The sequence below is a fragment of the Elephas maximus genome, chromosome 11 (assembly GCF_024166365.1).
Source record: "Elephas maximus indicus isolate mEleMax1 chromosome 11, mEleMax1 primary haplotype, whole genome shotgun sequence".
NCBI lineage: Eukaryota > Metazoa > Chordata > Mammalia > Proboscidea > Elephantidae > Elephas > Elephas maximus.
The window spans coordinates 100,258,445-100,283,472 of NC_064829.1; the positions used below are offsets into that span (position 1 = coordinate 100,258,445).

At 52.3% G+C, this 25,028-nt stretch overlaps 1 protein-coding gene across 2 annotated transcripts; it reads left to right on the forward strand.

Annotated features, from left to right (window-relative positions):
- The first annotated feature begins 726 nt into the window (after positions 1-726).
- MED25 (mediator complex subunit 25) lies at positions 727-23,375 on the forward strand. Of its 2 annotated transcripts, none has more exons than XM_049900526.1 (18): positions 727-904; positions 1,000-1,045; positions 1,200-1,324; positions 9,011-9,109; positions 9,538-9,658; positions 10,599-10,761; positions 10,876-11,006; positions 11,219-11,306; positions 11,417-11,610; positions 12,021-12,149; positions 12,684-12,769; positions 12,853-12,910; positions 13,037-13,144; positions 14,979-15,167; positions 15,551-15,622; positions 15,753-15,971; positions 16,259-16,439; positions 18,594-23,375. In XM_049900526.1, the coding sequence occupies exons 1-18, from the start codon at positions 771-773 to the stop codon at positions 18,833-18,835; spliced, it is 2,385 nt and encodes a 794-aa protein (XP_049756483.1). In that variant the 5' UTR covers positions 727-770; the 3' UTR covers positions 18,836-23,375. The 2 variants fall into 2 exon arrangements, with proteins under 2 accessions (XP_049756483.1, XP_049756485.1); XM_049900528.1 differs by lacking the exon at positions 18,594-23,375 and adding an exon at positions 16,838-17,032.
- Positions 23,376-25,028: the final 1,653 nt, after the last annotated feature.

Sequence of the window (25,028 nt, forward strand, 5' to 3'; positions counted from 1 at the left end):
AGGTATTTTTGGGGGACACAGTTCAGTCCATGACACCTGCCATGAAACTCTTTTCCAGTTTTCAAGATTACACAGTGTGCTTCTGTTTTACTTCGTATGTTTTCATGGTTTCATTTATTCAGATTTTTAATCCACCTGGAATGTATTTATGTCTTTGGTCAGTTTCTGGGCCCTCTCCCAGAAAACATCCATTAAGTGTTGCCTACCAACCTCTACTTGAGTTGGAATTAGTTTGGGGGGCGGGGGGTAACAGCTGCACTCCTTTCCAAGTTGACTGCAACCTTAAATGATTGCCTAGCAACCTTGTTTCCAGCGATGTGATTGGACCTTTCCCCAAACCCCCCATCCACCAGATAGAAACTTAATCTCCCTTTAGAAAACAAGTGCCGCCTAGTTGCATAGCAACCAAATCTCTTGGCCAAATCGGATTTTGACCGGAGTGGTAAACAGCGGTGCCCCGCTCAAAGATGGCGGCGAATAGCCACTTTGAATGTGTGTAGCTCTCCTCGGCCCGGCCGATAATCCAATCTCCGGCATTAGGCTCCTGAAATAATTCACTAAGCCTCTTCCGAGTCTCCCATTCTGAGGGAACAAGCAAGGAAAAAGATGGGGCAAAGGCGTCCTGGATGCCCCGCACAAACATGGCCGCGGGGGCGTCAGCAGCTGCGGGAGCCCGCCCCGCGCGGGGACGCGCGCGGCGCAGGCGCTTTTCCGGCCATTCCGCGAAGGTGGCGGCGGCTGCGGCGGCGGTGGCGGCTGCTGCTCGGGGCATGGTCCCCGGTTCCGAGGGCCCGGCCCGTGCCGGGGGCCTGGTGGCCGACGTAGTGTTTGTGATTGAAGGCACGGCAAACCTGGGGCCCTATTTCGAGGGCCTCCGCAAGCACTACCTGCTCCCGGCCATCGAGTGAGTGAGGTTTCCGCGACTGCGGCCCCGCCCTCCAACTTTAGTTTTCCTCACCTTTTTGCCTGACCCCGACCTTTCACTTCCGACCCTGACAGGTATTTTAATGGTGGTCCTCCTGCGGAGACGGACTTTGGTGGAGACGTGAGTCTCGGGACCGCGGGGTCTGAGGGAGGAGGGGGCCGGGAGACAGGGACTCCGGGCTCTGAGGGAGGAGGGGCCCGGGGACGTAAACTCCCGGGTCCGAGGGAGGAGGGGGCGGGGCCCTGATTAAATGTTTCTTCTCTTCTCCTCTCAGTATGGGGGGACCCAGTACAGCCTTGTCGTATTCAACACGGTGGACTGTGCTCCCGAGTCCTACGTACAATGTCACGCTCCTACCAGCAGCGCTTATGAGTTTGTCACCTGGCTCGATGGCATTAAGTGAGCTTCTTCCCTTCTTGGGGCAGTTTGGGGAATCCTGTGAGGAAGGGTGAATGAATGGTTGCTTGGGTGTGAGCTGCAGGAGCCATTCACTCTCACTGGGTGGCTGAAAGGACTCTGTGAGGGCGTTTGTGTGTTTTTGTCCCTAAGTCACTTCTGTGGCAGGTTCTGTATGTCATCCAGTTTGAAAGCAGGAAAAACTTAACCAGTCAGATGAGATAGGTCTGGTTGAGCTCTAGCATCTGCCTCAGACTCCATCAGTGACTGAGCTGTGCCCTTGCCTTACTGCCCGCTGTTTCCTGTCTACTCCAGGCCTCTTTTTCAGATGCGTACATTGAAGTCAAGAGGCTCTAGTGGCACAATGGTTAAGCACTCGGCTGCTAACCAAAAGGCTGGCACTTTTAACTTACTCAGTGGCTCCATGGGAGGAAGACCTGGCAATCTGCTCCCCCCAAAATTAGTGGAAAAAAAAAAAAATTACAGCTTAGAAAACCCTGTCAGGAGTTCTGCTCTGTCACATGGGGTCACTAAGAGTTAGAATTTACTGGACAGCATCTAACAACATTGAAGCCTGATAGCAGGAGGCCCAGGGCTAGGCCAAGTGGATCCTTCTGTGGTTTGGAGTGGATTTTCATAGTTCATAGTGCAAACTCTGGAGTTAGCCTGGGTTAGAATACTGTTAGACTACAAGCTAACTCTCAGACCCAGGAGTCCCTTTTCCCGCTGTGCTTGATGTAGGCCATCTGTAAAACAGAGACATTGATCATGCTTATGTTAGTTTTTGTTGTAGTACCTAGCCATTGTTGCATAATGAATCAGGGTCCCTGGGTTGTGCAAATGGTTTGGGCTCAACTACTAACCTGGATATTAGTGGTTTGAGCACACCCAGTGGCACCACGGAAGAAAGGTCTGGTGATCTGATACCATAAAGATTACAGGCAAGAAAATCCTATGGGGCAGTTCTACTCTATAATGTTTGGGGACGCCACGAGTTGAAGTTGACTCAACTGCAATAGTTTGATTTTTTATAATAAATTACCCCCGAATGTAGTGTTTTCAAACAACGAATGTTCATTACATTATTTCATGTAGTTTCTGTGAGCAAGGAACATAGGAGCAGCCAAGCTGGGAGGTTCTGGTTCAGGGTCTCTCATAAGGTTGTAGCTGAGATGTTGGCTGGGGCTGTAGTCATTTGAAGGCTGAACTGGGGCTGGAGGAACCACTTCCAAGATGGCTCCCTTACATGGCTGCTTCAGTATCTTCTCAGCACGGCAGCTGGTTTGCCCTACAGTGAGCAGTCCAACGTAGATCACGAGGGAGCCACAAGGCCTAAAAAGTGTCAGAAATCACGTACCGTCACTTCTGCCAAATTCTGTTTGGCACACGAGTCAGCCCCGTTGACTGTCTAGGAATACCCAGAATGTAGTTCATACTTCGATCGTCTAGTAAACCTCTGTATAACCTTTCAGACCCAATGAGGGCACTACACAAGGCCGTGAATACCAGGAGCGGGGATTGTCCGTGGTTATCTTGGAGCCTGGTTATCACGACTTCATAGGGTCATTTTGATAACTAAATGAATCGATGACAGATTATAGCCAAGAAAATCCGTGTGGAGCAGTTCTACTCTGTAACGTACGGTGTCACCATGAGTTGGGGTCTAACCAGATGACAACTATCAACCATAACAGGAGATAACAAGTGCTTTCTAAACACCTTAGTTACATATCTACTCTTCACAGTCAACTTAGAAGACAGTGTCTAAACAAATAAAAATACTTTGTGAGCTCACTGCGGAATTCCAGCAACCTGCTGGCAAAATTTTTGAGCTCTCATGTAATGTTCACAGTAGTCACTGTCATGTAATCTGCTGTGTAGGCATCTAAATACTGTCTCTGTCGTTTCTGACGTAGATCTCTAATAGGGATGACATGAAAATTAAATATCATTCACACTCTGTAAAAGTGGCCTGTGGATGGCATCTGACCTTGTCTAACTTCAATGGCAGGGTGAATCATCAGCATCAGCCCAAGGCTAGTTCCTGTAAGGGGAGGTCAGACATACCTCCTCCCTCCATCAGCTGTGCCTCCCATGGCACTCTGTACTTTTCTGTTGGGTTCGATGATTCGCTGCAATGACCGTACAACTCACAGACGGTACTCAGGATTATGGGGTTTGATAAGGAAGTAAAAAAACCCAAAATCCACTGCCGTTGAGTCTGTTCCAACTTAGTGACCCCATAGGACAGAGTGGAACTGCCCAATACGGTTTCCAAGACTGTAAATCTTTACAGAAGCAGACAGCCACATCTTTTTCCTGCAGAATGGCTAGTGGGTTTGAACCACTGACCTTTTGGTTAGCAGATGAGTGCTTTAACCACTGTGCCACCAGGGCTCCTTATTAGGGAAATAACAGGTTACAATTCAGGATCAGGAATGACTCAGGAGACTCAGGATACAATTCTTCAGTCAGGACAGCTCCTTGGCGGTGGCTGCAGGCAAGCCTCTCCTTTGGCCCCTAGGCCCCTTGGGCTGGCCTCTGCCCTGCTTGGGAAAGTGTTACAAAGCTCTAGCTCCCCAGTAAGTGCACGGAGGCACTCCACTCTGCCAGGAACCCTCCTGCCCGAAGGCACATGGCTCTTGGTCTGGGCTGGCAAGCCTATTGTAACCAACTTGGTCCATGGGCCAGGAAACCCACAAGTCTGTCTTGCACTGGTCTCCTGCTTTTGCTGCCACTGTCTCTATGTTGCTGCTTCACGTTGTCTCTAGTGTTACAGACTTCCTTCTCCGTCTCCTGGGTCTAGGAGGTTCTCAATACAGGGACCCTGGGCCCAAAGGACATGCTCCACTCTGGGCTCTTCTCTGTGTTAGTGAGGTCCCCCCTTTCCATTTCTGAGATGGCTGATTATAAGCCTACAGGGATTGCAGAACTGACCAATCCCCTTGTTAGGGTTCCATACACCTTATTTGCATGGTCTCACCCCCACAAGGGTAGCATGTACTTTTTATCTGTATTATCAGCAAGCTGTCCAATCTTCTTGGTGGGTTATAAGCACTTTATTTTCATAGTCTCACCCAAACTTTTGTGGGGGCTATAAGACCATGGCTAGAAAGGCTGTATAAAAGTGATCCATTGTTCAAGTAGGCACATGAAACCCCTGGGCAGCTCCTGTCTGGAGGGGAGATGAGAAAGTAGAGGAGTCAGAAGCTGGCTGAATGGACTCGAAAACAGAGAGTGAAGGGAAGAGGTGTGCTGTCTGACTAGAGGGAGAGCAACTATGAGTATATGGCAAGGTGTATATAAATGTTTGTATGACAGACTGACTTGATTTGTAAGTTTTCATTTAAAACACAATAAAGACTAAAAAAAAAGTGATCCATCACATTGCACACTCGGAGGACTCTTCTACTTGAATGTCAGTAATTCAAGGAACAGAGAATACAGTCTGACTGTTGAAATGTCCTTGCTATGGGAAGATTTATTTCAGATGTTAACTTTCTACAAGAGACACCCCCCCGCCACACACACACACAGCTGCTGTTGTCCTTAGTTGCTGTCAAGTTGAGTCCAACTCATCGTGAGCCCGTGCGTGCGGAGTAGACCTGCTCCATAGGGTTTTCAGTCCTGTGACCTTTCAGAAGCAGATTGCCAAGCCTGCCTCCTGAGATGCCTCTGGATGATTTTGACCTGCCAACCTTTTGGCTAGTAGCTGAGTGCCTTAATTGTTTGCACCACCCAAGGGCTCCCCCCAGCTAGTGACCCAGCTTTAGAAAGAATAGAGGTAGGAAGGGAAATAACCCCTCGAAGTCCCCGGGTGGGACAGACCATTCACATGTTCACCTGCTAACTGAACGGTGGAATTTTGAATCCACCCAGAGGCGCCTGAGAAAGAAGGCCTGAAGATCTGTTTCTGAAAATCAGCCATTGAACACCCTATGCGGCACCGTTCTTCTCTGACACATATGCCGTTGCCATAATTTGGAGTCCACCGCACGGCAACCCATTTGTTTTTTTTGGTTTTAGTCTTCCACATGATGTTCTGACCATTTGTTTGTTCATTCAGCATGTGTTCATGGGCACCTGGCTGTGCCCAGCCCTGTCCTAAGCACTGAGGAAGAGTCAGTGGGGAATGAAACTGCAAGGGCCTGGGCCTCATTGTTGGGGTGACAGGCAGGGCAGAGGGCCTGGCATGCAGGAAGCTGTCGGTAAAAACATTTGTTTTGACCAGGACATCCTGGGGACCCTGGGGACATAGTAGTCCCTGAAAGTGGGAGAGAGTGGAGGCTCGAGGGAATGATATTGGGGAGAACAAATGGGGGTGGCTTGAGTCACACGAAGGCTTATCTAAATAGGTTTGATTTCTCCAACAACAGGCAGATGGGCGCCAGGGTGGACCTGGGGTTGGTCCTTCCATGGGTTCTATTCTAAGGTGTGTGGTCTTGAAGTTCCTGTGTAAAATAGGGTCTTTTTTTTTTTAATTTTTTGATTTTGTTGAGAACATACACAATTCAATTTCTATGTGAACAGTTCAGCGATATTGATAACATTTTTCAAGTTGTGCAGTCATTCTGATCCTCATTTTTTGAGTTGTTGTTTACCTGTTAACATGCATTCAATGCCCCCTAAGCTTCCTAGCTAATCTTTCAAGTTGCTGTTGTCAATTTGATCCCATATAGTTTTTTAATCCTTTTGTGAACCAATGATTTTGTGTTTTGGATTTTTTTTTTTTTTTTGGATACTAAGTGTGTTTTCATTAATGGAAGCATGCTGAATCATTGAGTGTGTCTGAATTTTTGGTAGGTAGTATCGGTTTTTTTTCCTTGCTCCCTCGTTAATACCACACGTATTTAGTGGTACATAGGAAGTAGCACTAATTATATCTCAGAGTCCCCACTGGGTCTATTGGTACATATATGTAGCAAATAAAAATTTTCAAAATTCTGCTTTTCCTGTGAAAAATTCAGACACGTTGTACAATATTCTGTAAGAACGGTAATTTGGGACACATACCCATTTCTTCGGTTTCAAAGTCATAAAGGTCCCTGCCTTGCAGCAGCATGGACTATCGGTGGTGCAGCAGCTTCCCAATAAACCTTCAGAGGCAGAAAAAACACTTGGTCCCTAGAGGTACTTGTGAGCAGGAAAAGGTTAAAAGAGTACAATGCTCAAAGCAGACGTTCTTTACGTTTTAAGCTACGCTATGGTTTGGTTTTAAGAAGACCTCAGGGGATGTTTTGGTTTAAAGTTTAATGATTATCTCAGGGCAGTAGTTGCCACGGTTCATCCAGCCTCCATGGCTCCAAAAAGCCTGAATTCCATGAGAATTTGAAGTTCTGTACCACATTTTCCCCCTTTCGATAAGGATTTTTCTGAGGAATCTTTGATCAAAATGTTCAGTAATGATAGCTGGGCCCTAGCCAGTTCTGCTCTCGTGACAAAGAAGGCCATTGCTCATGGAAGCACAAGATGGGGTCTGCTTTTTTTTTTCTCCCCATCATAGTTCATTTCTTTATCTTTGCTAATTTTTTATTTTGTTTTTGTGAAGAAAACACACCGCAGAACATCCACCAATTCAACAGTTTTTACGCGTAGAATGCAGCAATGTTGGTTACATTCTTTGAGTTGTGCAGCCATCCTCACCCTCCTTTCCCGAGTTGTTCCTCCCTCGTTAATGTAAACTCAGTGCTCCCTAAGGTTGCTGCCTCATTTTTCGAGTTGCTGTTGTCACTTTAATCCCATATAGGTAGTTCTTAAAAGAGCATGATGCTCAAGGCAGATCTAAGATAGGGTCTTGATGGTGAGGAAGGGGAGGAGGGCCAGGGAGTGGCTGTTGGGTAAGGAGCTGCAACTGGTAACTGAGTGCTTTGAGAGGTGAGAGGCAGCCCCTGGGAGTTGGGACACTCGAGGCCTAGTGGGCACAAGGACAGGAGTCTGACATGCAAGCAAATGGGATGAGAAACTGGTGGGGAGTGAGGGGCCCTGCCACATTGGCTCCTTCCCAGGCTGCCAGCATGCTCGTTTGTTTCACCAGTGTTTCCAGAGTTTCTTGAGGCCTTGTGTCTTCGGGCACGTCGTAGAGACAGACGGTGAGATGAGAGGGTCACTGTCAGTGAGGACCATACAGGCAGCAGAGGTTGGAGGGAGATAGAGTGTCAGGTGACGTGACGTGATTGAGGCTGGGCCCTAAAGTGGGGGGCCAGCAGGGAAGGCTTCACTGAGGAGAGGATACTGGGCTGGGTGTCGTGATACGGAGGGTTTTCACCCAGGCCAGAGGGAGGTGTGTGCTAGTTGGGGGAGTGTATTAGTTTGCTCAGGCTACTGTAACAAAGTACCACAAAATGGGTGGCTTAAAGTGGCAGATATGTATTCTGTCACAGTTATGGAATCTCGGGGTCTAAATTCAGGTGTCAGGAGGCACTGCTCACTCCGAACACTCTAGAGGAGAACCTCTGATTGTTTCTCCTAGCTTCTGGTGGTTGCCGGCATTCCTTGTCTCATTCCTTGACCTGTAGCTATATCACTCTGGTTTCTGCTGCCATCTTCATGTGGACATTTTCTCTCTGTTGTTTCTTTTTTTCCTGAAAGGACATCAGTCATATTGGATTAGCGCCCATCCTACTCCTAGACCACATATTAACTTGCTTGTATCTGTAGAGGCTCTTCTTATAGATAAGGCCACAGTCAGAGGTTCAGGGTGGGCATGAATTTTAGGGAGACACTATTCAACCCGATACAAAGGGACAGCCCTTGCAGAGGCCTGGAGGCATGAGAGAGTCATGGGGTCAGGCACACGTGAGACATTCTGGAGGACTTGAACCCAGAGGGAGGATAGTGCATGATGGGTGGCAGGGCCCAGGGCACAGAGGGCCCTAGGCGCCCCACTGAAGAGCATGGGTTCATTCTAGCCTTGATGGATGTGGCTGGACTTGTAGCCCTTCGTTTATTTAACGCACATTTCCTGAGGCCTCCAGTGTGCCAGGCAGTAGTGGGTGGGACTGGGGACAAGAGGGGACTTGGACTCTGCCCCTGCCTTGTGGGGGATAAGGTGCACAGAGGTCACAGTGCAGGGGGTAGGGTCCTCGGGGTCTACCAGAAGAGGACCCATTCTGGCCTGGCATGTCGGGAAGGGGCAGCCTCATGCCCACGTGACCTGGAGGGTTGTAGCTGGAGCAGCTGCATTTGAGCAGAGGCCTTCCCTGCGCCTCATGCTAGGTGGGGACAGATACTGGTGACTTGCTAGAAAATCAGGTGGAAGAGAAGCCCAAATCCCTGAGGGAGGGAGGAGGAGGCCCCATCTCAGCCAGGAAGGTAAGGGAGGCAGGCTGGCTCTAGAAGTGGAGCTTGTGGCCCAGAGAGGGGCAGGCAGGAGGGTCCACAGGGGACAGGAGTCCCGGAAGGATGAAGACGTAGCACAGGACCCTGGCCACCCTCCCTGCCTCATCTCTGATCCTCTGAAACTCTGCCAGAGCTTCTCCCTCACAGCTTCTCTGAGTTAAGATGACAAATGTCCTGTCCTCACTTGGTCTGGCACCATGCCAGCACCGGGAACAGTACAGGGCCCTCGATCATGTCCCCATTATCCCAAGACACACAGTCCAGCACAGGGTGGGGGCAGCCAGGGAGCAGTAGCTAACACGTGAACTCTGCACCGTGGGGCCACTGAAGGCTGAGAGTGTGTCCCCACAGGTTCATGGGCGGCGGAGGTGAGAGCTGCAGCCTCATTGCGGAAGGCCTCAGCACCGCCCTGCAGCTGTTTGACGACTTTAAGAAGATGCGGGAGCAGATGTAAGTGTGCCCAGGCCAGGCGCCTGCTGGTGTCTTCTCCCACTTTGCCTGTCGTGTTACCCCACCCCTCACTCACTCTGGAGAGTCCAGCAAGTTCTGTGGGCCCGAGCGCTGGGAGCCAGGAATCAGGGCTAGTGTCTGTCAGCAGGGTGTGTCCTCGGCAAGGCCTGGCCAGTGTCAGGTCTCAGCATCCTTGCTGGGTGGAGGACTCTGGGCCCTAGTCAGCCAGATCGGGGTCTCCTTCCTGCCCGCCAGGCACCTTAGAGCCAGCCGCGTCACCTCTCTGCTGTAGCATCTCATCTGTAAAATGGGGGTGTTCCCCCTGGCATCATGTGTTGGGGACTTGGACCTCTCCCTGATGCTGGGGCTGGGTCCCTCCTCAGGGCCCTTGCTGCCACCCGCTTCACGTCTCTTCTTGTCCCCGGCAGTGGCCAGACACACCGCGTCTGCCTCCTCATCTGCAACTCGCCGCCATACCTGCTGCCCGCTGTGGAGAGCACCACGTACTCCGGTTACACGACTGAGAACCTCGTGCAGAAGATTGGGGAGGTGGGGGTCCTGGGGCGGAGGAGGGGGGGCTGGAGGCAGATTCCTGGGTCTGAGGGAGGAGGGGGTGGAGTCCTGGACTTGAGTGTATGAGAGAAGAGGGATGGCGGGGTGGGGGTGGGGTCACAGAATAGTCGTAAGCTCCGTAGCCAGCTTTGCTTACTCTCGTTGAAAGAACCGTAGCTCACCAACGCCTGGTGCAGTGGTGTCACTAGAGGGGCTCAGGGTGATTGCACTGGGTGATACTGTCAGAGGGGGCGACCCCAGAGTGACTGTCTATAAAAGTTCTGTGCAGTGTTCGGTCAAAAATTTATTATTTTTTTTATAAGAATTTAGCAAGAAGGATGTTTTTTGTAGCCCCAGCTTACACGTATCAGTACGCCTACAAGACTAAAACTCTTGCTGATATACTTTTCGAACCTTCTAACGTGCTCAGGTCAGAGTTGTCCCTATTAACCAGTTACGGTGATGCTTGGAATCGCGTGGTTTGGTCTCCATGCATTACAAGCACGTGCTGATTTTGTCGCTGCCGGTGTCTTTATAGTCGCTGACGTTGTGAAAATTTCTGGTGTTTTAGCTGTAACATCGTGGTAGTTAGTATTTGTGAAGCTGTATCCGTAACGTTTTTGAGAACGGAGTACTAGTTAAAGGGAAAGAAGGAGTGATACGTGGGAACTATGATTTACGAGTCACATTAGTGCAAAAAATCTTACTAAGGTTTTTGAGTGGTCTGATATCTTGGGTCCTTGGGGTGGGGGGAGTAACACCATGAGTTACTGCACTGGGTGACAGCTCTAGTGATGCCTCTGCCCTGGGGCAGCTGATGCCAAGTCTAATGGACCCTGCCCAAGGCCTGCTGGGAGTTGTGGATTTAGGGCCCAAGGGGCTGGCCACCCACCCGCCCTGAGGAGGGCCCATCCTAAGGATCCTCCCCTTCTCACAGCGCGGCATCCACTTCTCCATCGTGTCGCCCAGGAAGCTGCCGGCCTTGCGGCTTCTGTTTGAGAAGGCGGCTCCCCCAGCCCTGCTGGAGCCGCTGCAACCACTGACAGACGTGAGCCAGGACCCCCGGCACATGGTGCTGGTGCGGGGGCTCGTGCTGCCTGGTGAGGCCTGGGTGCTAGCTGTGGCAGGAGGGGGGTGTCCTCCCCGGCTCGCTCTGAACTGGCTCTCCCTCTCCTCTTTCCCCTTGGACCCATTCCCATCATCCTGGCTCTCAGTCGGGGGTAGCTCAGCCCCAGGCCCCCTCCAGCCAAAGCAGCCTGTCCCACTGCCTCCAGCCCCCACATCTGGTGCCGCACTCTCAGCAGCCCCCCAGCAGCCTCTGCCCCCTGTGCCTCAGCAGTACCAGGTAGGGCATCATCAGGAGGCTTGGGGAGGCCCCGTGATGTTGGGGTAATGGGAGTCTCCCTTGGGATATGGGGGTGTGGGGGACTTGGAGCTCTGGGCTCGTGTTCTCTTGGGGTATGGGAATCACGACTTCATGAGATACTGGCACTGGGTGGCTCTGCCTTGTGGGGCTGGGGCTGCATGGCCCTTACCACCCCCTCCCCCTCCCCTCAGGTCCCTGGGAACCTGAGTGCAGCTCAGGTGGCTGCCCAGAATGCAGTGGAGGCCGCCAAGAGCCAGAAGGCTGGGCTGGGCCCACGCTGTGAGTCCTGAGTGAGGGGGTCTGGTGGTGGGGGGTTTGGGCAGGACTTCTTCCTCACACCTGTTTTCTCACACCTTTCTTCTTGTACCTGTTCCCCACTCTCTCTGCAGTCTCGCCCATCAATCCTCTCCAGCAAGCTGCTCCAGGGGTGGGTCCCCCCTTCAGCCAGCCCACAGCCCCCCCGCTGCCCCCAGGGCCTCCTGGTGCCCCCAAGCCACCTCCTGTGTCCCAACCCAGCCTTGTCTCCAGTGTGGCTCCTGGCTCCGGCCTGGCCCCTCCTGCGCAGCCTGGGGCATCGTCCATGGTAGGTGCCAGCAGTTCCCGTCCCCAGACTCCTATTGCCCTCTCCTGGCTGCAAAGAGGCAGAAGAGAAGTTTGCCTTCCTGAGAAGGGCCCAAGGGGTTGTGTGGTTCTGGGGCCTTAGGCTTATGCGCCTTGCGCCGCTGCCGACTGTCTCAGAGACTAGAGGGCCTGGGAACAGGATTGTGGCCTTGTGGTTCCCATGGGTCAGAGTGGGTTAAGGAGCCTAAGGGATCCTGGGATTTTAGTTCTTGGAGTCTACTGCATCATGGAACTTGAGGTCCTCGAATCCTAGAGGGTCAGGAAGAGTAGTGTTCTGAGGATGGGGGTGCCTGTTTTGTCTCTCTGTCAGGATGCCCCCTCCCAGGAGGTGGTGTAACCCCACCCTTATTGCCCTCCTTTTCCCTCTGGCAGGCAGGCTCGGTGGCCCCAGGGGGCGTGAGCGGCCCCTCCCCTGCCCAGCTGGGGACCCCGGCGCTGGGGGGGCAGCAGTCGGTCTCCAACAAACTCCTAGCCTGGAGCGGGGTCCTCGAGTGGCAGGAGGTAAGTGTACTGGAGGACCCATGTGGGCTTGATGGGGTTCGGGGGCTAGGTGGGCAGAGCTCACATGGGAGCAAGGTTCAAGGGGCTGAGGAGGCGCGGCTCACAGGAGGTAGGGGGCAGGGTTCAGGGGGCTGGGTAGGTGGGGCTCACAGGGGGCGGGGTTTAGGGGACCAGGCCAGGGCCCCTGGTATGTGGAACTTGTCCCAAGGAGCCATAGGATTTGTGGCCCAGAGTTTAGGACGAGATAGGTATTAAGAGTTGTGTTTCAGATGCAGAACCTGGAAAAGTCTGGGATCTGGGGTCCAGGCAGAGTCCCAGGACCTTGTGGCATCAGGGGGCCAGAGGAGTGTGGGGTTTTGGGGCCAGAGGAAGAGCCCAACTTTTAAGGAATTTGGAAGCTACAGGATTGTAGGATTGATGGTCTAGGGAGGGGTCCAGGCTCATGAGCTTTGGGGCATCCAGGGTGGGGGCAACTGGGGGCCTAGGGAATGCAGCTTGGGCCCCTCATCACTGTACCCTCTTCTTGCCCCTCAGAAGCCAAAGCCTGCCTCTGTGGATGCCAGCACCAAGCTGACGCGTTCCCTGCCCTGCCAGGTCTACGTGAACCACGGAGAGAACCTGTAGGTGGCCGTGAGGGGCGGGGCGGGGGAGGTGGATGGGTGGGCGTGTGGCCTGCTGACCCTCTACCGGCCTCCCCTCCCAGGAAGACGGATCAGTGGCCGCAGAAGCTGATCATGCAGCTCATCCCCCAGCAGCTGCTGGTGAGTGGGTGGCACCGGGCTGCCTCACCTGTCCCCTCTCACAAGGCCCTCTTCTCTTCCCCTGTCCCTGCCTGCTCCTCCCTTTCTCCCCCGCTAGCATGCTGGCCGACCTTTTTCTCTCCCCAGACCACCCTCGGCCCTTTGTTCCGGAACTCGAGGATGGTCCAGTTCTACTTCACCAACAAGGACCTGGAGTCCCTCAAAGGCCTCTACCGCATCATGGGCAACGGCTTCGTGAGTCCTGGGCCGCAGGACCCCGGGGCATGGGCTGATGGTCTATCCTCCCTCCTGCGGACCCAGCCTGTGCTCTAGGCTTCCTTCCCTTTCTTTTAGGGCTTTAGCTTTTATAATCATGATAACACACACCAGAGTGAGGTACATTCCACATGGCAAACTTGACCAGGGTATGACAGGAGTCCTTAGAGAAAGCTGTTGACTCTGACGGGGTCTAATGAGAAGGGGCCTTTTAAATCAGAGCAGGCCAACCCATTGAGTACTTCCTGCTTGCCGGGCACTTTTTCAGAAGGGACCCTTACGAAAACTCTACCCAGAAAGTGTCCATGAGAGTTCGTGATGCTCTCCGCTACAAATAACATAAACCCAAGTAGCAGGGCTTTTAGAACAGAGAATTGGGGTGGAGATGTAAAACAACAATATACTATTTGTCATGGTTTTGTGAGACACAGTTGGGTCATTTTCATGTGGGGACTTTGTGGGGTTGCCACGAAGGTGGTGATTGAGGCTGTGGTCCTCACAAAGCTTGACATGATTGGATATTCCAGAAGGCCCACTTACAGGATAGCCATCGGTGCTGGCTGGCAGCTGGGGGCTCAGCCTGGGCCATGGCCATGGCACCGACACACGGCTTTCCTGTGTAGCTTGGGCTTCCTCGCAGCATGGCAGCTGGGTTGTGAGAGGGATTGTCCCAGGAGCAGCATTCTAGGAGCGGGGGTTTATTTTTGACACACACCACAGATGGATGGTGGCTGTGGTTGGTTTTATAGCACTGTGACATCAGGGCCAGGATCTCTGTGGTTCTCTTGGCTTCTCCCTCACAGTGACAAGATGGCTCTCACAGTTCTAGGCATCCTGCATTCTTTGATGTAGAAAGGCAAGGGGAGGAGCCATGAACTTTCCTTCCTTCAGGGAAGCAGAAACTTCTCCCCTACCGCCCAGCAGACCTCCCTTCACCTCCTTGGCCAGACCCGGGTCACTGGGCCACCCTTAGCTGCATGGGAGACTGCAGGGAGCAGCCACCGCTGAGGGGACTGAGGCCTGGACACTTTGCTGCCCCCAAACAACCAGGGTTCTGTGGGCAGGGAAGAAGGGCAGACGGATATGGGGTAGGTGGCTAGCTGTGTCCACCTCAGACGACGAGACCAAGGCTCAGAGAGGTCAGCTTAACTGGCCGAGTCCCCAAGGTGTAGGACTTCCACCTTGTCAGCCCCTCCTTCCTCAAGGCCCTGTTTGCATTGCCTCCCCAAGGCGATCAGTCAGGTTTACTGGGCACGTCACGTCACAGTCCAGGACCCTGTGATGTGTGTGCTGTTACCCATGGTTTACACTGAGGCTGAAGTATGTGCCCACCCCCAGGGGTCTCTGGGTTCCCCCTGGTTCAGTCATAGTATTCACCGTTACTGCTGATCATGAGCCTGAGGGTTCTGGGCTCTGTATCTAAGCTGTGAACCCTCCAGTGACTTTTGATGGGGGACGGCCTTTGTATTTTACAGCTGAAGAAACACGGCCTATGAGGTGGAGGTGATTGTTAAGGCCTTGCGGCTGCTACATTAAAGAGCTAGGGACCATTTCTTTCCACTTTCCGTTCCTTCAGGCAGCAAGAATCTAAGCCTTGCCCTGTCCCTTTGGGCACTCAATTTCCCTTTAAATCTCTTGGTTTCTGTCTCTGGAGCAGTCTCAAGCAGACCTCCAGTCTCCTCAACCTGTTAGAGCAGAAACTTCTCTCTCCCTTGCCTTCGGGGCTTCTAGAACCCAAAACGGGGAGGGGCGGGGTTCCTCCTCCTTCCAGATGGGAATGACTCTGAAGAGCTTCCCTCCCCCCTCCCCCCAGGCGGGCTGCGTGCACTTCCCTCACACAGCCCCCTGCGAGGTGCGCGTGCTCATGCTCCTGTACTCGTCCAAGAAGAAGATATTCATGGGCCTTATCCCCTACGACCAGAGCGGCTTCGTCAATGGCATCCGGCAGGTCATCACCAACCACAAGCAGGTCCAGCAGCAGAAGCTGGAGCAGCAGCGAGGGGTGAGTGATCACAGCCCCCTGGCTCCACACCCACCCCCTTTTCTCCTGGGCCCCAGAAGACCCAGGACCCCAGAGCTGAGGCGCCCAAGCCTCCCAGTGGCCCTCATGGCTCTCCATACCAGATGCTTACGTTTGTCCCCAGATGTGGCCAACACGGGTTCAGCCCCACCCACACGTATCCTTCCTATGTTTCTTTCTTCTGCTTCCAGACTCAGCCCCTTCTAGGGGACCTGGGCATGTCAGGTTTATTTACTTTACTACCTTTTCCCCCCTTTTAGTCTCTGGCCACCCCTCCCCAAAAAACTTTCCCCTTCAGGCTAAAACCCTCCCCTGCTCAGATTCAGGGCCGCCCAGTCACTCATATGCTCCCTTTTCCCACACAGATGGGGGGACAGCAGGCACCCCCAGGGCTGGGCCCCATCCTGGAAGACCAGGCGAGGCCCACACAGAATTTGGTGAGCACAGGGCTGAAGGGCCTGGGGTGGGTAGGGTGGCCCCGAGGATGGTGACACTCTGACGAGGCTTCAGGCAAGGGGCCTCAAGGGCTCTGTTCCCTCCGCCTTATCCTGTTTCTCTTCCCTCCAGCTCCAGCTCCGCCCACCGCAGCCCCAGCCGCCTGGTGCAGTTGGGGCCTCTGGCGCGGCAGGGCAGCCCCAGCCTCAAGGTGCTGCCCAAGCCCCTTCCGGAGCTCCCCAAGGCCCTCCTGGAGCAGGCACTGGCCCACCTCCACCTGGCCCAATCCTTCGGCCACAGAACCCCGGGGCCAACCCCCAGCTGCGGAGCCTCCTCCTCAACCCCCCTCCGGTGAGCTTTGGGGGTAGGGGCAGGTGGGGGCGCCGGGTCCCAGCCCCTGACACAGGTGGTCCTTTAAGCTGGGAGAGGCAGTCAGGTTTGCTCAGTGGTGTGGGAGTGGCACTCTGCCAGGTCTCTGGCCAGACTGTCCCTTTGAGTTCATCTCCCACTGGGCTTCTGCAGAGATCCTTTTGAAGAGAGACTTTCCTGAACCCCAGCTGAGACCTTCTCTGAGTAGTGTTTGAGCAGGGTGATGGGTGGGGCCCCCCAGGGCCGCTGAGCGCTCTTTGTTCCTCCAGCCCCAGAGCGGGGTGCCCCCACCCCAGGCCTCCCTGCACCACCTCCAGCCTCCAGGGGCTCCTGCCCTGCTGCCCCCTCCACACCAGGGCCTGGGGCAGCCCCAGCTGGGGCCCCCGCTCTTGCACCCGCCGCCCACCCAGTCTTGGCCTGCTCAGCTGCCCCCTCGGGCTTCCCTGCCAGGTAAGAGGGCCCTGGGTGGGGAGGGCTGGACTCTGTCCAAGCCACCCTGGGCTGGAGCACCAAGACCAAGGGCTCCTGGAATCCAGTAACAAGGGGTCACCATGACCTTTGGGGGACTCTCAGGGCCTACGGGACTGAGGGCCTAGAGGGGTGAGAAGACCCTTCCTGTGTCTGCTCCTGGGGTTGCCAGAAAATGTCCTTCTGGGGCTAGAGCAACAGTTTGGGGGAACAGCTCCCAAGGGCTCTTGGGATACAGCATACATGTGGCCAGTTGGGGTCAGCAGGCACCCCTGATGCGTCCCCCTGGAGCTTCCTAACAAACCCGGTGCCCTGGGCTCCCAGAGGAGGCGGGAGAAGGATGTACTGGGAGATGCAGTCCCTTCCCCACTGCCCCCCAGGTCAGATGCTGCTGAGCGGGGGTCCCCGGGGCCCGGTCCCCCAGCCGGGCCTGCAGCCCAGCGTCATGGAGGACGACATCCTCATGGACCTCATCTGAACCCCCGACACCCAATAAAGTTCCTTTTAACACGTGCCCCGGCTCCCGTCACTGACGTCCCCCAGGACTGGGCAGGAGGAGACGGGGGAACACACCTCTGTCCTTGTTCTTACCTCAACAGACCTTGTGGAGGCCCTGGGCGGGTGGGGCCAGGGCCTCAGCAATGAGTCAGACAGTCTGATGCCGTCTGGCTTGGGGAGAGACCCACAGTTCCGGATGCAGGCAGGTAGAACGTGGAGTATCATGGGCTCTGATGGAGACAGCAGAGCTGGCGTGGAGCCCAGGAGAGGCACACGACCTAGGTGGGGTATCAGGGCAGACTCCCCGGAGGAGGAGGTAACAGGTTAGCCAAGTCCGGATAGAAAAGTAAGAGGCTGTGAGGCCAGGCAGGAGGCAAGTGGTGATCCAGGTACCAAGAACAGCATAATGAATATGGCTTTCGGAGGAGCTGGAGGGTTTATGTTGCTGGAGCTGGAGTATGGGCTGGAGAGGTGAGTGGGGCTAGAGAGGTGGGTGGGGCCAGATCATGAGGGGGGCTTCGATTTCCAGCTGAGCCGAGTGGCTTGTCTAGGGGAGTCTGTGTGCAGGGGTGGGGCTAGGGTCAGCCCTGGTGTCAGAAAGACTCGTCTGGGCTGTAGCATGTGATGGGGCATAGATAGCACAACAGGAGGCCTGGAAGCCTGGGAGGGGCTGGGGCAGTGGTCCTGGGGAGAGGAGGTGGCCAGGGTGGGGTCAAGTCAGGAGGGGTGGGGTTTCAGGCCAGGGTGCTGTGTGAAGGAAGTGGAGTGCTGGGTTGATGGTAGATGATGGGGCCTCCATCAGTGTCCAGAGAACTGGGAAGAACAGGCAGTGAGTGTCAGTGGTCCAAGGGATGTCCATGCCACCTTGGGAGCTCAGGACGTGTACTTAGGGGCAGTACATGTTTGGTAGTTGAAGCCACAGGCGCAGATGAGACTGACCTGCCAGGGCTTTGGACAGGGTGGACTGTGGGACCGTCCCTGGGGTGGAGAGTCCCCAAGGCAGGAGGATCGAGTTTGGGACGTAGTCAGGTGAGGGACCTGAGGGATGTCCCCAGAGAGATGACCAGGGGACAGCTGGATACAGAAGTCTGGCTGGTGACAGTGAGTTAGCTGCCTGTTGACAGACTCTAGACCAGTGTTGCTTAGAGCGTGGTCCACACCTGGACCACCTGCATCTGAAGTGGTTGGGGCAATGGTTAAAATGCAGATTCCCAGGCCCTAGAAGAGAGGTTGCTACTCTGGGGACTGGGTGACAGATGAGTTTTGTTTGGCCTTCCCTGTGTTAGCAGACTGGCATTTTTTGTTCTTTTCCCTAATGAGTTAGTTGTACAAATCAGGATAACACACACCGAAACAGTCCACAGCTTTGGCTTCTCTTCACAAGTCTGCCAATCTGGCCCCGGGCCCGCCCTCCTGCCTGGTGACAGTGGGCTGGAGCTGTGGCCCCGCGGCTCCTATAGACGGGGCATGTGCTCTCCGGTTCGCTACAGTCCCCACCACTCCCTCTTGGCCCCCCCACTGTGAGGCAGAAGGTCCATTCCCATGAGTTAAGGGGCTTGCGCTGTGGGGTTCCCCCCTCCCCATGGTGGCATTAAAAGGAAAGTGAAATCTCTCTTGTAACCATGTCTCTATCAAAAGCGGCAAAACGAAAACGAGGAGAGGGCCGCGTGTTTCGAGAGAAATGGGAACGAGCCTATTTCTTTGTGGAGGTGAAGAGCATGCCTACGTGTCTAATATGCAAAAAAATCGTGTCTGTGTTGAAAGACTACAACCTGAGGCGTCACTATAAATCCAAGCACAGCAAGAGCTACGACCAGTACACGGAGCAGACGCGTGATGCCATCCTCAGTGAGCTGAAAAAGGGCCTTGAGTGTCAGTAGTGTTTGCTCTGGAGTGTGAAGAAGAGGTGTGATGTGGCTGGCAGACAAAGAGACGGAATCATGTGGAAAGAATCACCTCGGCCTTCAAACCTCCGGATGGCAGGGTTTACACAGAAGCAGGACAACACGTCCCAAACAGAAACACACACCCGCTCTCTTACGTCTGATGGGCATTTTGCATGGCGCGGCGAGTCAGAGATGAATCAGGTGATTCACAAGTCCACCTGCTTGGGAGTGCCCAAACAACTGTGGCCTTTCCTCTCACTGCTGCTCATGAACTGTTACCACCCAGTTGGCTTTATTTATCGATGGCCTTGCGAGTTTCAGTGTGAATGAAGGACTCTGTGACCCCATGGTGCCAAGGCAGGCCTAGCCCTGGGGAGTGACTTCTTTTCTATGGACTGAGAGAAGTGCAGAGTTTCACTCATGTAGGCCAGGCAGAATTCTTAGGCACAACAGCAGACAGTTGTGGTTTTCCAGAGACCTGTGTCACTGTGGGACGTGTCAGGACACCTGGATCCAAGGTGGCCACGTTAGGTGAGGATGCAGAAGTCAGTCATTGTGTCATTTACCGGAAATTGAATCATTCTGAGAAACTAAACGGAACATCACGGCCATCATAGACACTGTACTCTCCTGCGCCTTCACCGCTGGCAGCTTGACAGTGAGCTCCACTTGATACATTTCATAGGAGCTCATTGACTTGGTTGTCCCGTGATGGTGTGAAAGAAACCAGAACTGTTTAAATAAATCTACTTGGTTCCTTTCAAATAAGGAAAAAGCCACACCTTGGCTCCCCCGAGAAGGTCAGTCCAGACTTCAGGGTGAGGTGATACCTTCTTGAACACTGTTTCTCCACAAGGACATCCCCAAACAGCTTTACTTGAATGTATGATGGCATTTGCCCTGTCCTGGTTGGATATGGGGATGTCGTTGGCAAGAACAGTCTGGCTCCCTTCCCTTTGCCAAAATTGGTGTCCAGAACGGAGGTGATGGCCTGGACCACATTGTGGGGGGTTGAAGACCGAATCCCCCAAAAGGCTCTGCATTGTGACTTGGTGAAAATGAACCAACCCTGTCCAGTTACTATTGACCATGGGAATGCAGACCCCAAATTGGAGTTCTGGAGCTATAGTGCAATAGGGTGCGGGCCCCTAAATGCGATGATGTCTGAAGACCAATATTCTGCAACTATGCCATGTAGTTGTCCGAATACCCAGGCATGGAAGTAGCCCATGCTTGTAAACAGCTGGTTTCCGTTAAGACACAGATTGGAATCCAACATGGCGCCCAGCTCAGGAGTTCAAGGTTGAGTTCTCAGCTGCTCATGGCTCTGTGACATCCATGACCTGACCCTGAGATCTTGGGGCCGAAGGGAAGAGGTCAGTCTCCTGGCTTCAAATCAAAGGAGCAGAAAGCATTGCGAAAGAGAAAAATTTTACTAATGAAATACTTCTATTTTTCAATTTGTATTTTTTCAATTTTGACGTTAAAATATAACCCACCCCCACTCTCATACATGTTTGTATTCTGTTCCATGCATTCACCACAGTTCAGTAAAGATGCAATTTGATGATATTTCTGGCAGTCGGCTTTTCTTATACCTGGCTAGTTCACTCATTTATGTGACCCGCCTGGCTCCTGTAGGCATTTGAGTTTTCCATCCCTGCCCTAGAACTGCTGTTGACTTGGAACCTGGGGGAGGGAGGGAGGCTGGGAATCTGCATTTGAAACAAGCTCCCTGGGTGGTTTCATGCATAGTGGAGACAGAGTAGGAGCCACTGGTGGTAATGGAAGAAGTGGAATGGGTGTGATGCCCTAGGCAGCATGAACAGCAGGGGTTTGCAAACTCAGATGGTTCCAGGGACCAGGCAGGTGATGAAAATGTGTGACGCAGACGGGTGTAAGACAACGGGGAATGCTGGAGACTGTGGCGAACTTGGAGAGTGCTGGCCTCGCCTAACGGCATTCAAATTGAAAACAAAACAACGCTGTGAGGACCAAACAAAACATGTCTATGGGTCGAATGAGGCTGCTAGGCTGCCATTTTGTGCCCTCTGGAAGAAGGAGAAGCCTCGAGAATAGGGACAGAGCCCTGAGAAAGGCCCACGTGTGAGGGTTGGGCAGGAAGCCAGAAGATGGGAGGAGAAGCAGGCAAGTGTGGCGTGCTGGAAGTTTCAAGTGTTTTGGAGAAGGGAGTGATCGAGTGACTGTCCTAAGCTGCTGAAAGGGGAAGAAGATGAGGAAGCAGCCGCTGCCGTTTCCACCAGGGTAGAATTTCCCCCGCAAGGAAACACAGATTGGTTCTGAAACAAATTGGTTGAAAAGAAATGTTTCCAGTTGCCTGGTCTGATTGTCTCCAGCTGGCCAGGCCTTCTTGACCACTGCATACATTTGATGAACCATAGGACCACTGCTGTCCCATCACAGGTGCATATTCCCACTGGGGAGGCAGAAGAAGTGCTCAGAGTATGAGGAAAGATCTAGACACACACCTCATGTCCGCATTTCACAGTCTGGGGTGACGATGACACATAGAGGCTTAATGCACTTCTCAGAGGAGCCCCTGGGTGGTGCAAACAGAGAAAACGCTCAGCCGCTTACTGAAGTGTTGGCACTTTGGGTCCACCCAGAGGTGCTTCAGAAGAAAGCCCTGCTGACCGGCTTCTGGAAAGTCACCCGTCGCAGACTGTGGAGCACGGTTCTAGTCTGACAGCGTGGGGCCGCTGTGAGTCGGAGCCAACTCAGTGGCGGCTGGTGCGTCTCAGAGGCAGAGCCAACACCAACAGAGCAGGTCTTTGGGGGAAAAAACAGTTTTTAACCCAAAGCACTATCGTGTGCTGTCAAGTTGATTCCAACTCATAGCGACCTCATAGGACAGAGTAGAACTGCCCCATAGGGTTTCCAAGGCTGTAATCTTTACGGAAACAGACTGCTAACATCTTTTTCCCTCAGGAGCAGTTGGTGGGTTCGAACCACCAACCTTTTCGGTTAGCAGCTGAGCGCTTTATCCATTGTGCCACCAGGGCAATATTAAAGATGATTAAATGTAGAAAAAGCAGACAAATGGAAATGGTGAAAACCTTAGTACACAGTGGATTTCAACCCCAGCTCCAGCATCGATTAGCTCTGGGATCTGGTGCAGGTCCCTACACCCCTCTTGGCCCTCACTTTACCCATGTGTCAAACAGTGATTACCCCGTAGGTTGTTGGGAGGATGAGGCTCCACACAGTGCTTGATAACAAAACTGCCGTTAGCTTTTGTCATCACTAGCCGCGGCATAAACATAGGAGACAAAACGGGGCAATAGTGCGTCTCAAACTGCATCCCACTTTGACACACTGGCTGTAATTGCATCAGCGACTGGTTGGAAACATTTCATTTTTGACCGATTTGCTTTTGGATCATGCATTTGGAGCTGGAGACAAGAGTGAACTTCATGAAAACAGCAGATCTAGCAAAAGTGGCAGAACATAAAAAAAATCCATACAAAACTGCATAAACAACCAACACACTGATAGTCGCAAACGTCTCTTAGGTCAGAGAAAATGTCCACCCACCCACCCCCAAAGAATGATGAGGGACATGCCAGCTTCTAAAAAGGGGTGCTAAGCTTGTGACATTTACCTTAAGGTGCACAAAACTCACTAACACATAAATTATTTACATCCTCTTTTCATTTCCACCATCCTAGTTTTTGAATCGTTTCAATTTGCTTAAAAGAATGTGTCTAGTTGTACATTATTACTGTTTCATAAACATTCAAAAACTGTGTGTAGAGTAAAAAATGAAAATAACCCTTCATCCCTCACTCTCCCCTCTCCCCACAGACACACACATTTCTATTATGTGCGTGAGCAGATCATTTTCCTCCCCAAAGGCAGATATATCTTTTTTTTCCCTAGATATTAGTTCATGAATATCTTAGGGTTCTCTAGAGTAACAGAACTGTAAGATAGATTGGTTGATTTTCTAGAATTGGCTCATGTGATTGTTGGGGGGCCGGCAAGTCCAAAATCTCTAGGTCAGGCTGGAGATTGCCTGCAGGCTCGTGTCCCAAAGTCCATAGGTCAGGTGGTGGGAAGAGTGAAGAGCTCTGGCAACATGTCTGTCTATAGTCTGGAGGCAGAGTACACCCGAAGGAAACTCCCTTTTTGTTCTTCAGGCCTTCAACTGGTTGGATTACGCCCACCCGCATTATGAAGGGTAATCAAACTGACTTAATCATATGTAAATACTTCATGAGGAGCCCTGGTGCGCAGCAGTTAAGTGCTCAGCTGCTAACCAAAAGGTTGGTGGTTTGAACCCACCCAACAGCTCCACGGGAGAAAGACCTGGTGATCTGCTTCTGTAGATTTACAGTCTAGGAAATCTTACGGGACAACTCTGCTCTGTCACATGGGGTCCCTATGAGTCGGAATTGACTTGATGGCACACAACAGGAAGTACTTCATAATAGGCTCACGTTTGATTAAACAATTGGGCACTATAGTCTAACCAAGTTGACACAAAATAACCATCACAATGAATTTATATCCATATGGATATAGACACATAGTTTCTTGCATTTTTTACATAAATGGGGTTAATATTCTTTATCTTGCCTCTTTCCATTTAAGTTTCAGCTGTCTGCTCGCATTACTCATTACACGTGGCCCTCTGTCATGTTTTTATTTTTCAAATTTCATTAATTTTGTTGCTGAGAGTATACACAGGAAAACATATACCACTTCAACAGTTTCTACATGTAATGTTTAGTGCCACTGGTTACATTCTTTTGAGTTGTATAACCAGTCTCATTGTCTTTTTCTAAGTTGTTCCTCCCCCGTTAACATAAACTGACTGCCCCCTGAGCTTCCTGTCTAATCTTTTGAGTTGCTATTGCCAATTTGGAAACCCTGGTGGCATAGTGGTTAAGTGCTACGGCTGCTAACCAAGAGGTCGGCAGTTCACATCCACCAGGCGCTCCTTGGAAACTCTACAGGGCAGTTCTACTGTGTCATATAGGGTGGCTATGAGTCGGAACTGACTCAACAGCAGTGGATTGGATTGCCAATTTGATCCCATATAGATAGATCTTAAAAGAGCACAGTGCTCTAGGCAGACATTTCTTCACTAGTTAAGCTAAACTATTGTTTGGTTTTAAGAAGACTTCAGGATATATTTTTAGTTAAAGGTTTTATGATTATCTCAGGGGAATATCTTCAGGGATTCATCCAACCCGCAAAGCTCCAGGAAGTCTTAGAGTCCATGAGAATTTGAAATTGTGTTCTAAATTTTCTCCTTTTTGATCAAGATTCTTCTGTGAAATCTTTGATCAAAATCTATGTCATGTTTTTAAATGGCTACCTAGTAGTGTACTCAACAGACACATTCTAGTTCCACAGTCCATCCTATCTGTATGTTATCTGTAGATGTGTAAACGAATTACCCGGAAACTCAGTGGCCTAAAACAACAAGCACTTATTATGCTAGGGTTGCTGTGTGGGTCTGGAGTCCAGGTGTGGATTAGCTGGGTGCCTCCGACTTGGGGTCGATCATGAGGTTGCAGTCAAGCTGTCGGCTGGGACTTCCACCTCATCTGAAGACTCCACTGAGGGAGGACCCACCTCCAAGCTCACGTCCTTGTTAGCAGGATTCAGTTCCTTGTGGTGGCTGGACCAAGGGGGCCTCTCTGTTCCTTACTGTTGATCAGAGGCCTTGCTCTGTAGACTATGTAGACCTCTTCATAAACCAAAAAAACCAAACCCACTGCTGTTGTGTCGATTCTGACTCATGGTGATGACCCCATAGGATACAGTAGAACTGTTCCATAGGGTTTCCAAGGCTGTAATCTATGGAAGCAGACTGCCACATCTTTTTCCTGTGGAGCCTCTGGTGGGTTTGCACCACCGACCTTTTGGTTCACAGCCAAGCACTTTAACCACTGCAGCACCAGGGCTGCTGAGATCTCTTCGTAGGGCAGCTCAATGTGGAGGTAAGAGCATGCCCAAGATGGAAGCTGCAGTCTTTTTATGACCTAGTCTCGGAAATGACATCCTTCACTTGTGCCGTATGCCATTCATCAGAAGCAGGCACTAGGCCCAGCCCACACTCAAGGGGTGGGGATAATACAAGACCAGGAGGTGAGGTGAGGGGACTTTTGGGGGCTATCTCTGGGGCTTCGCCACACTACGTTTGGGCAGTGGGTAG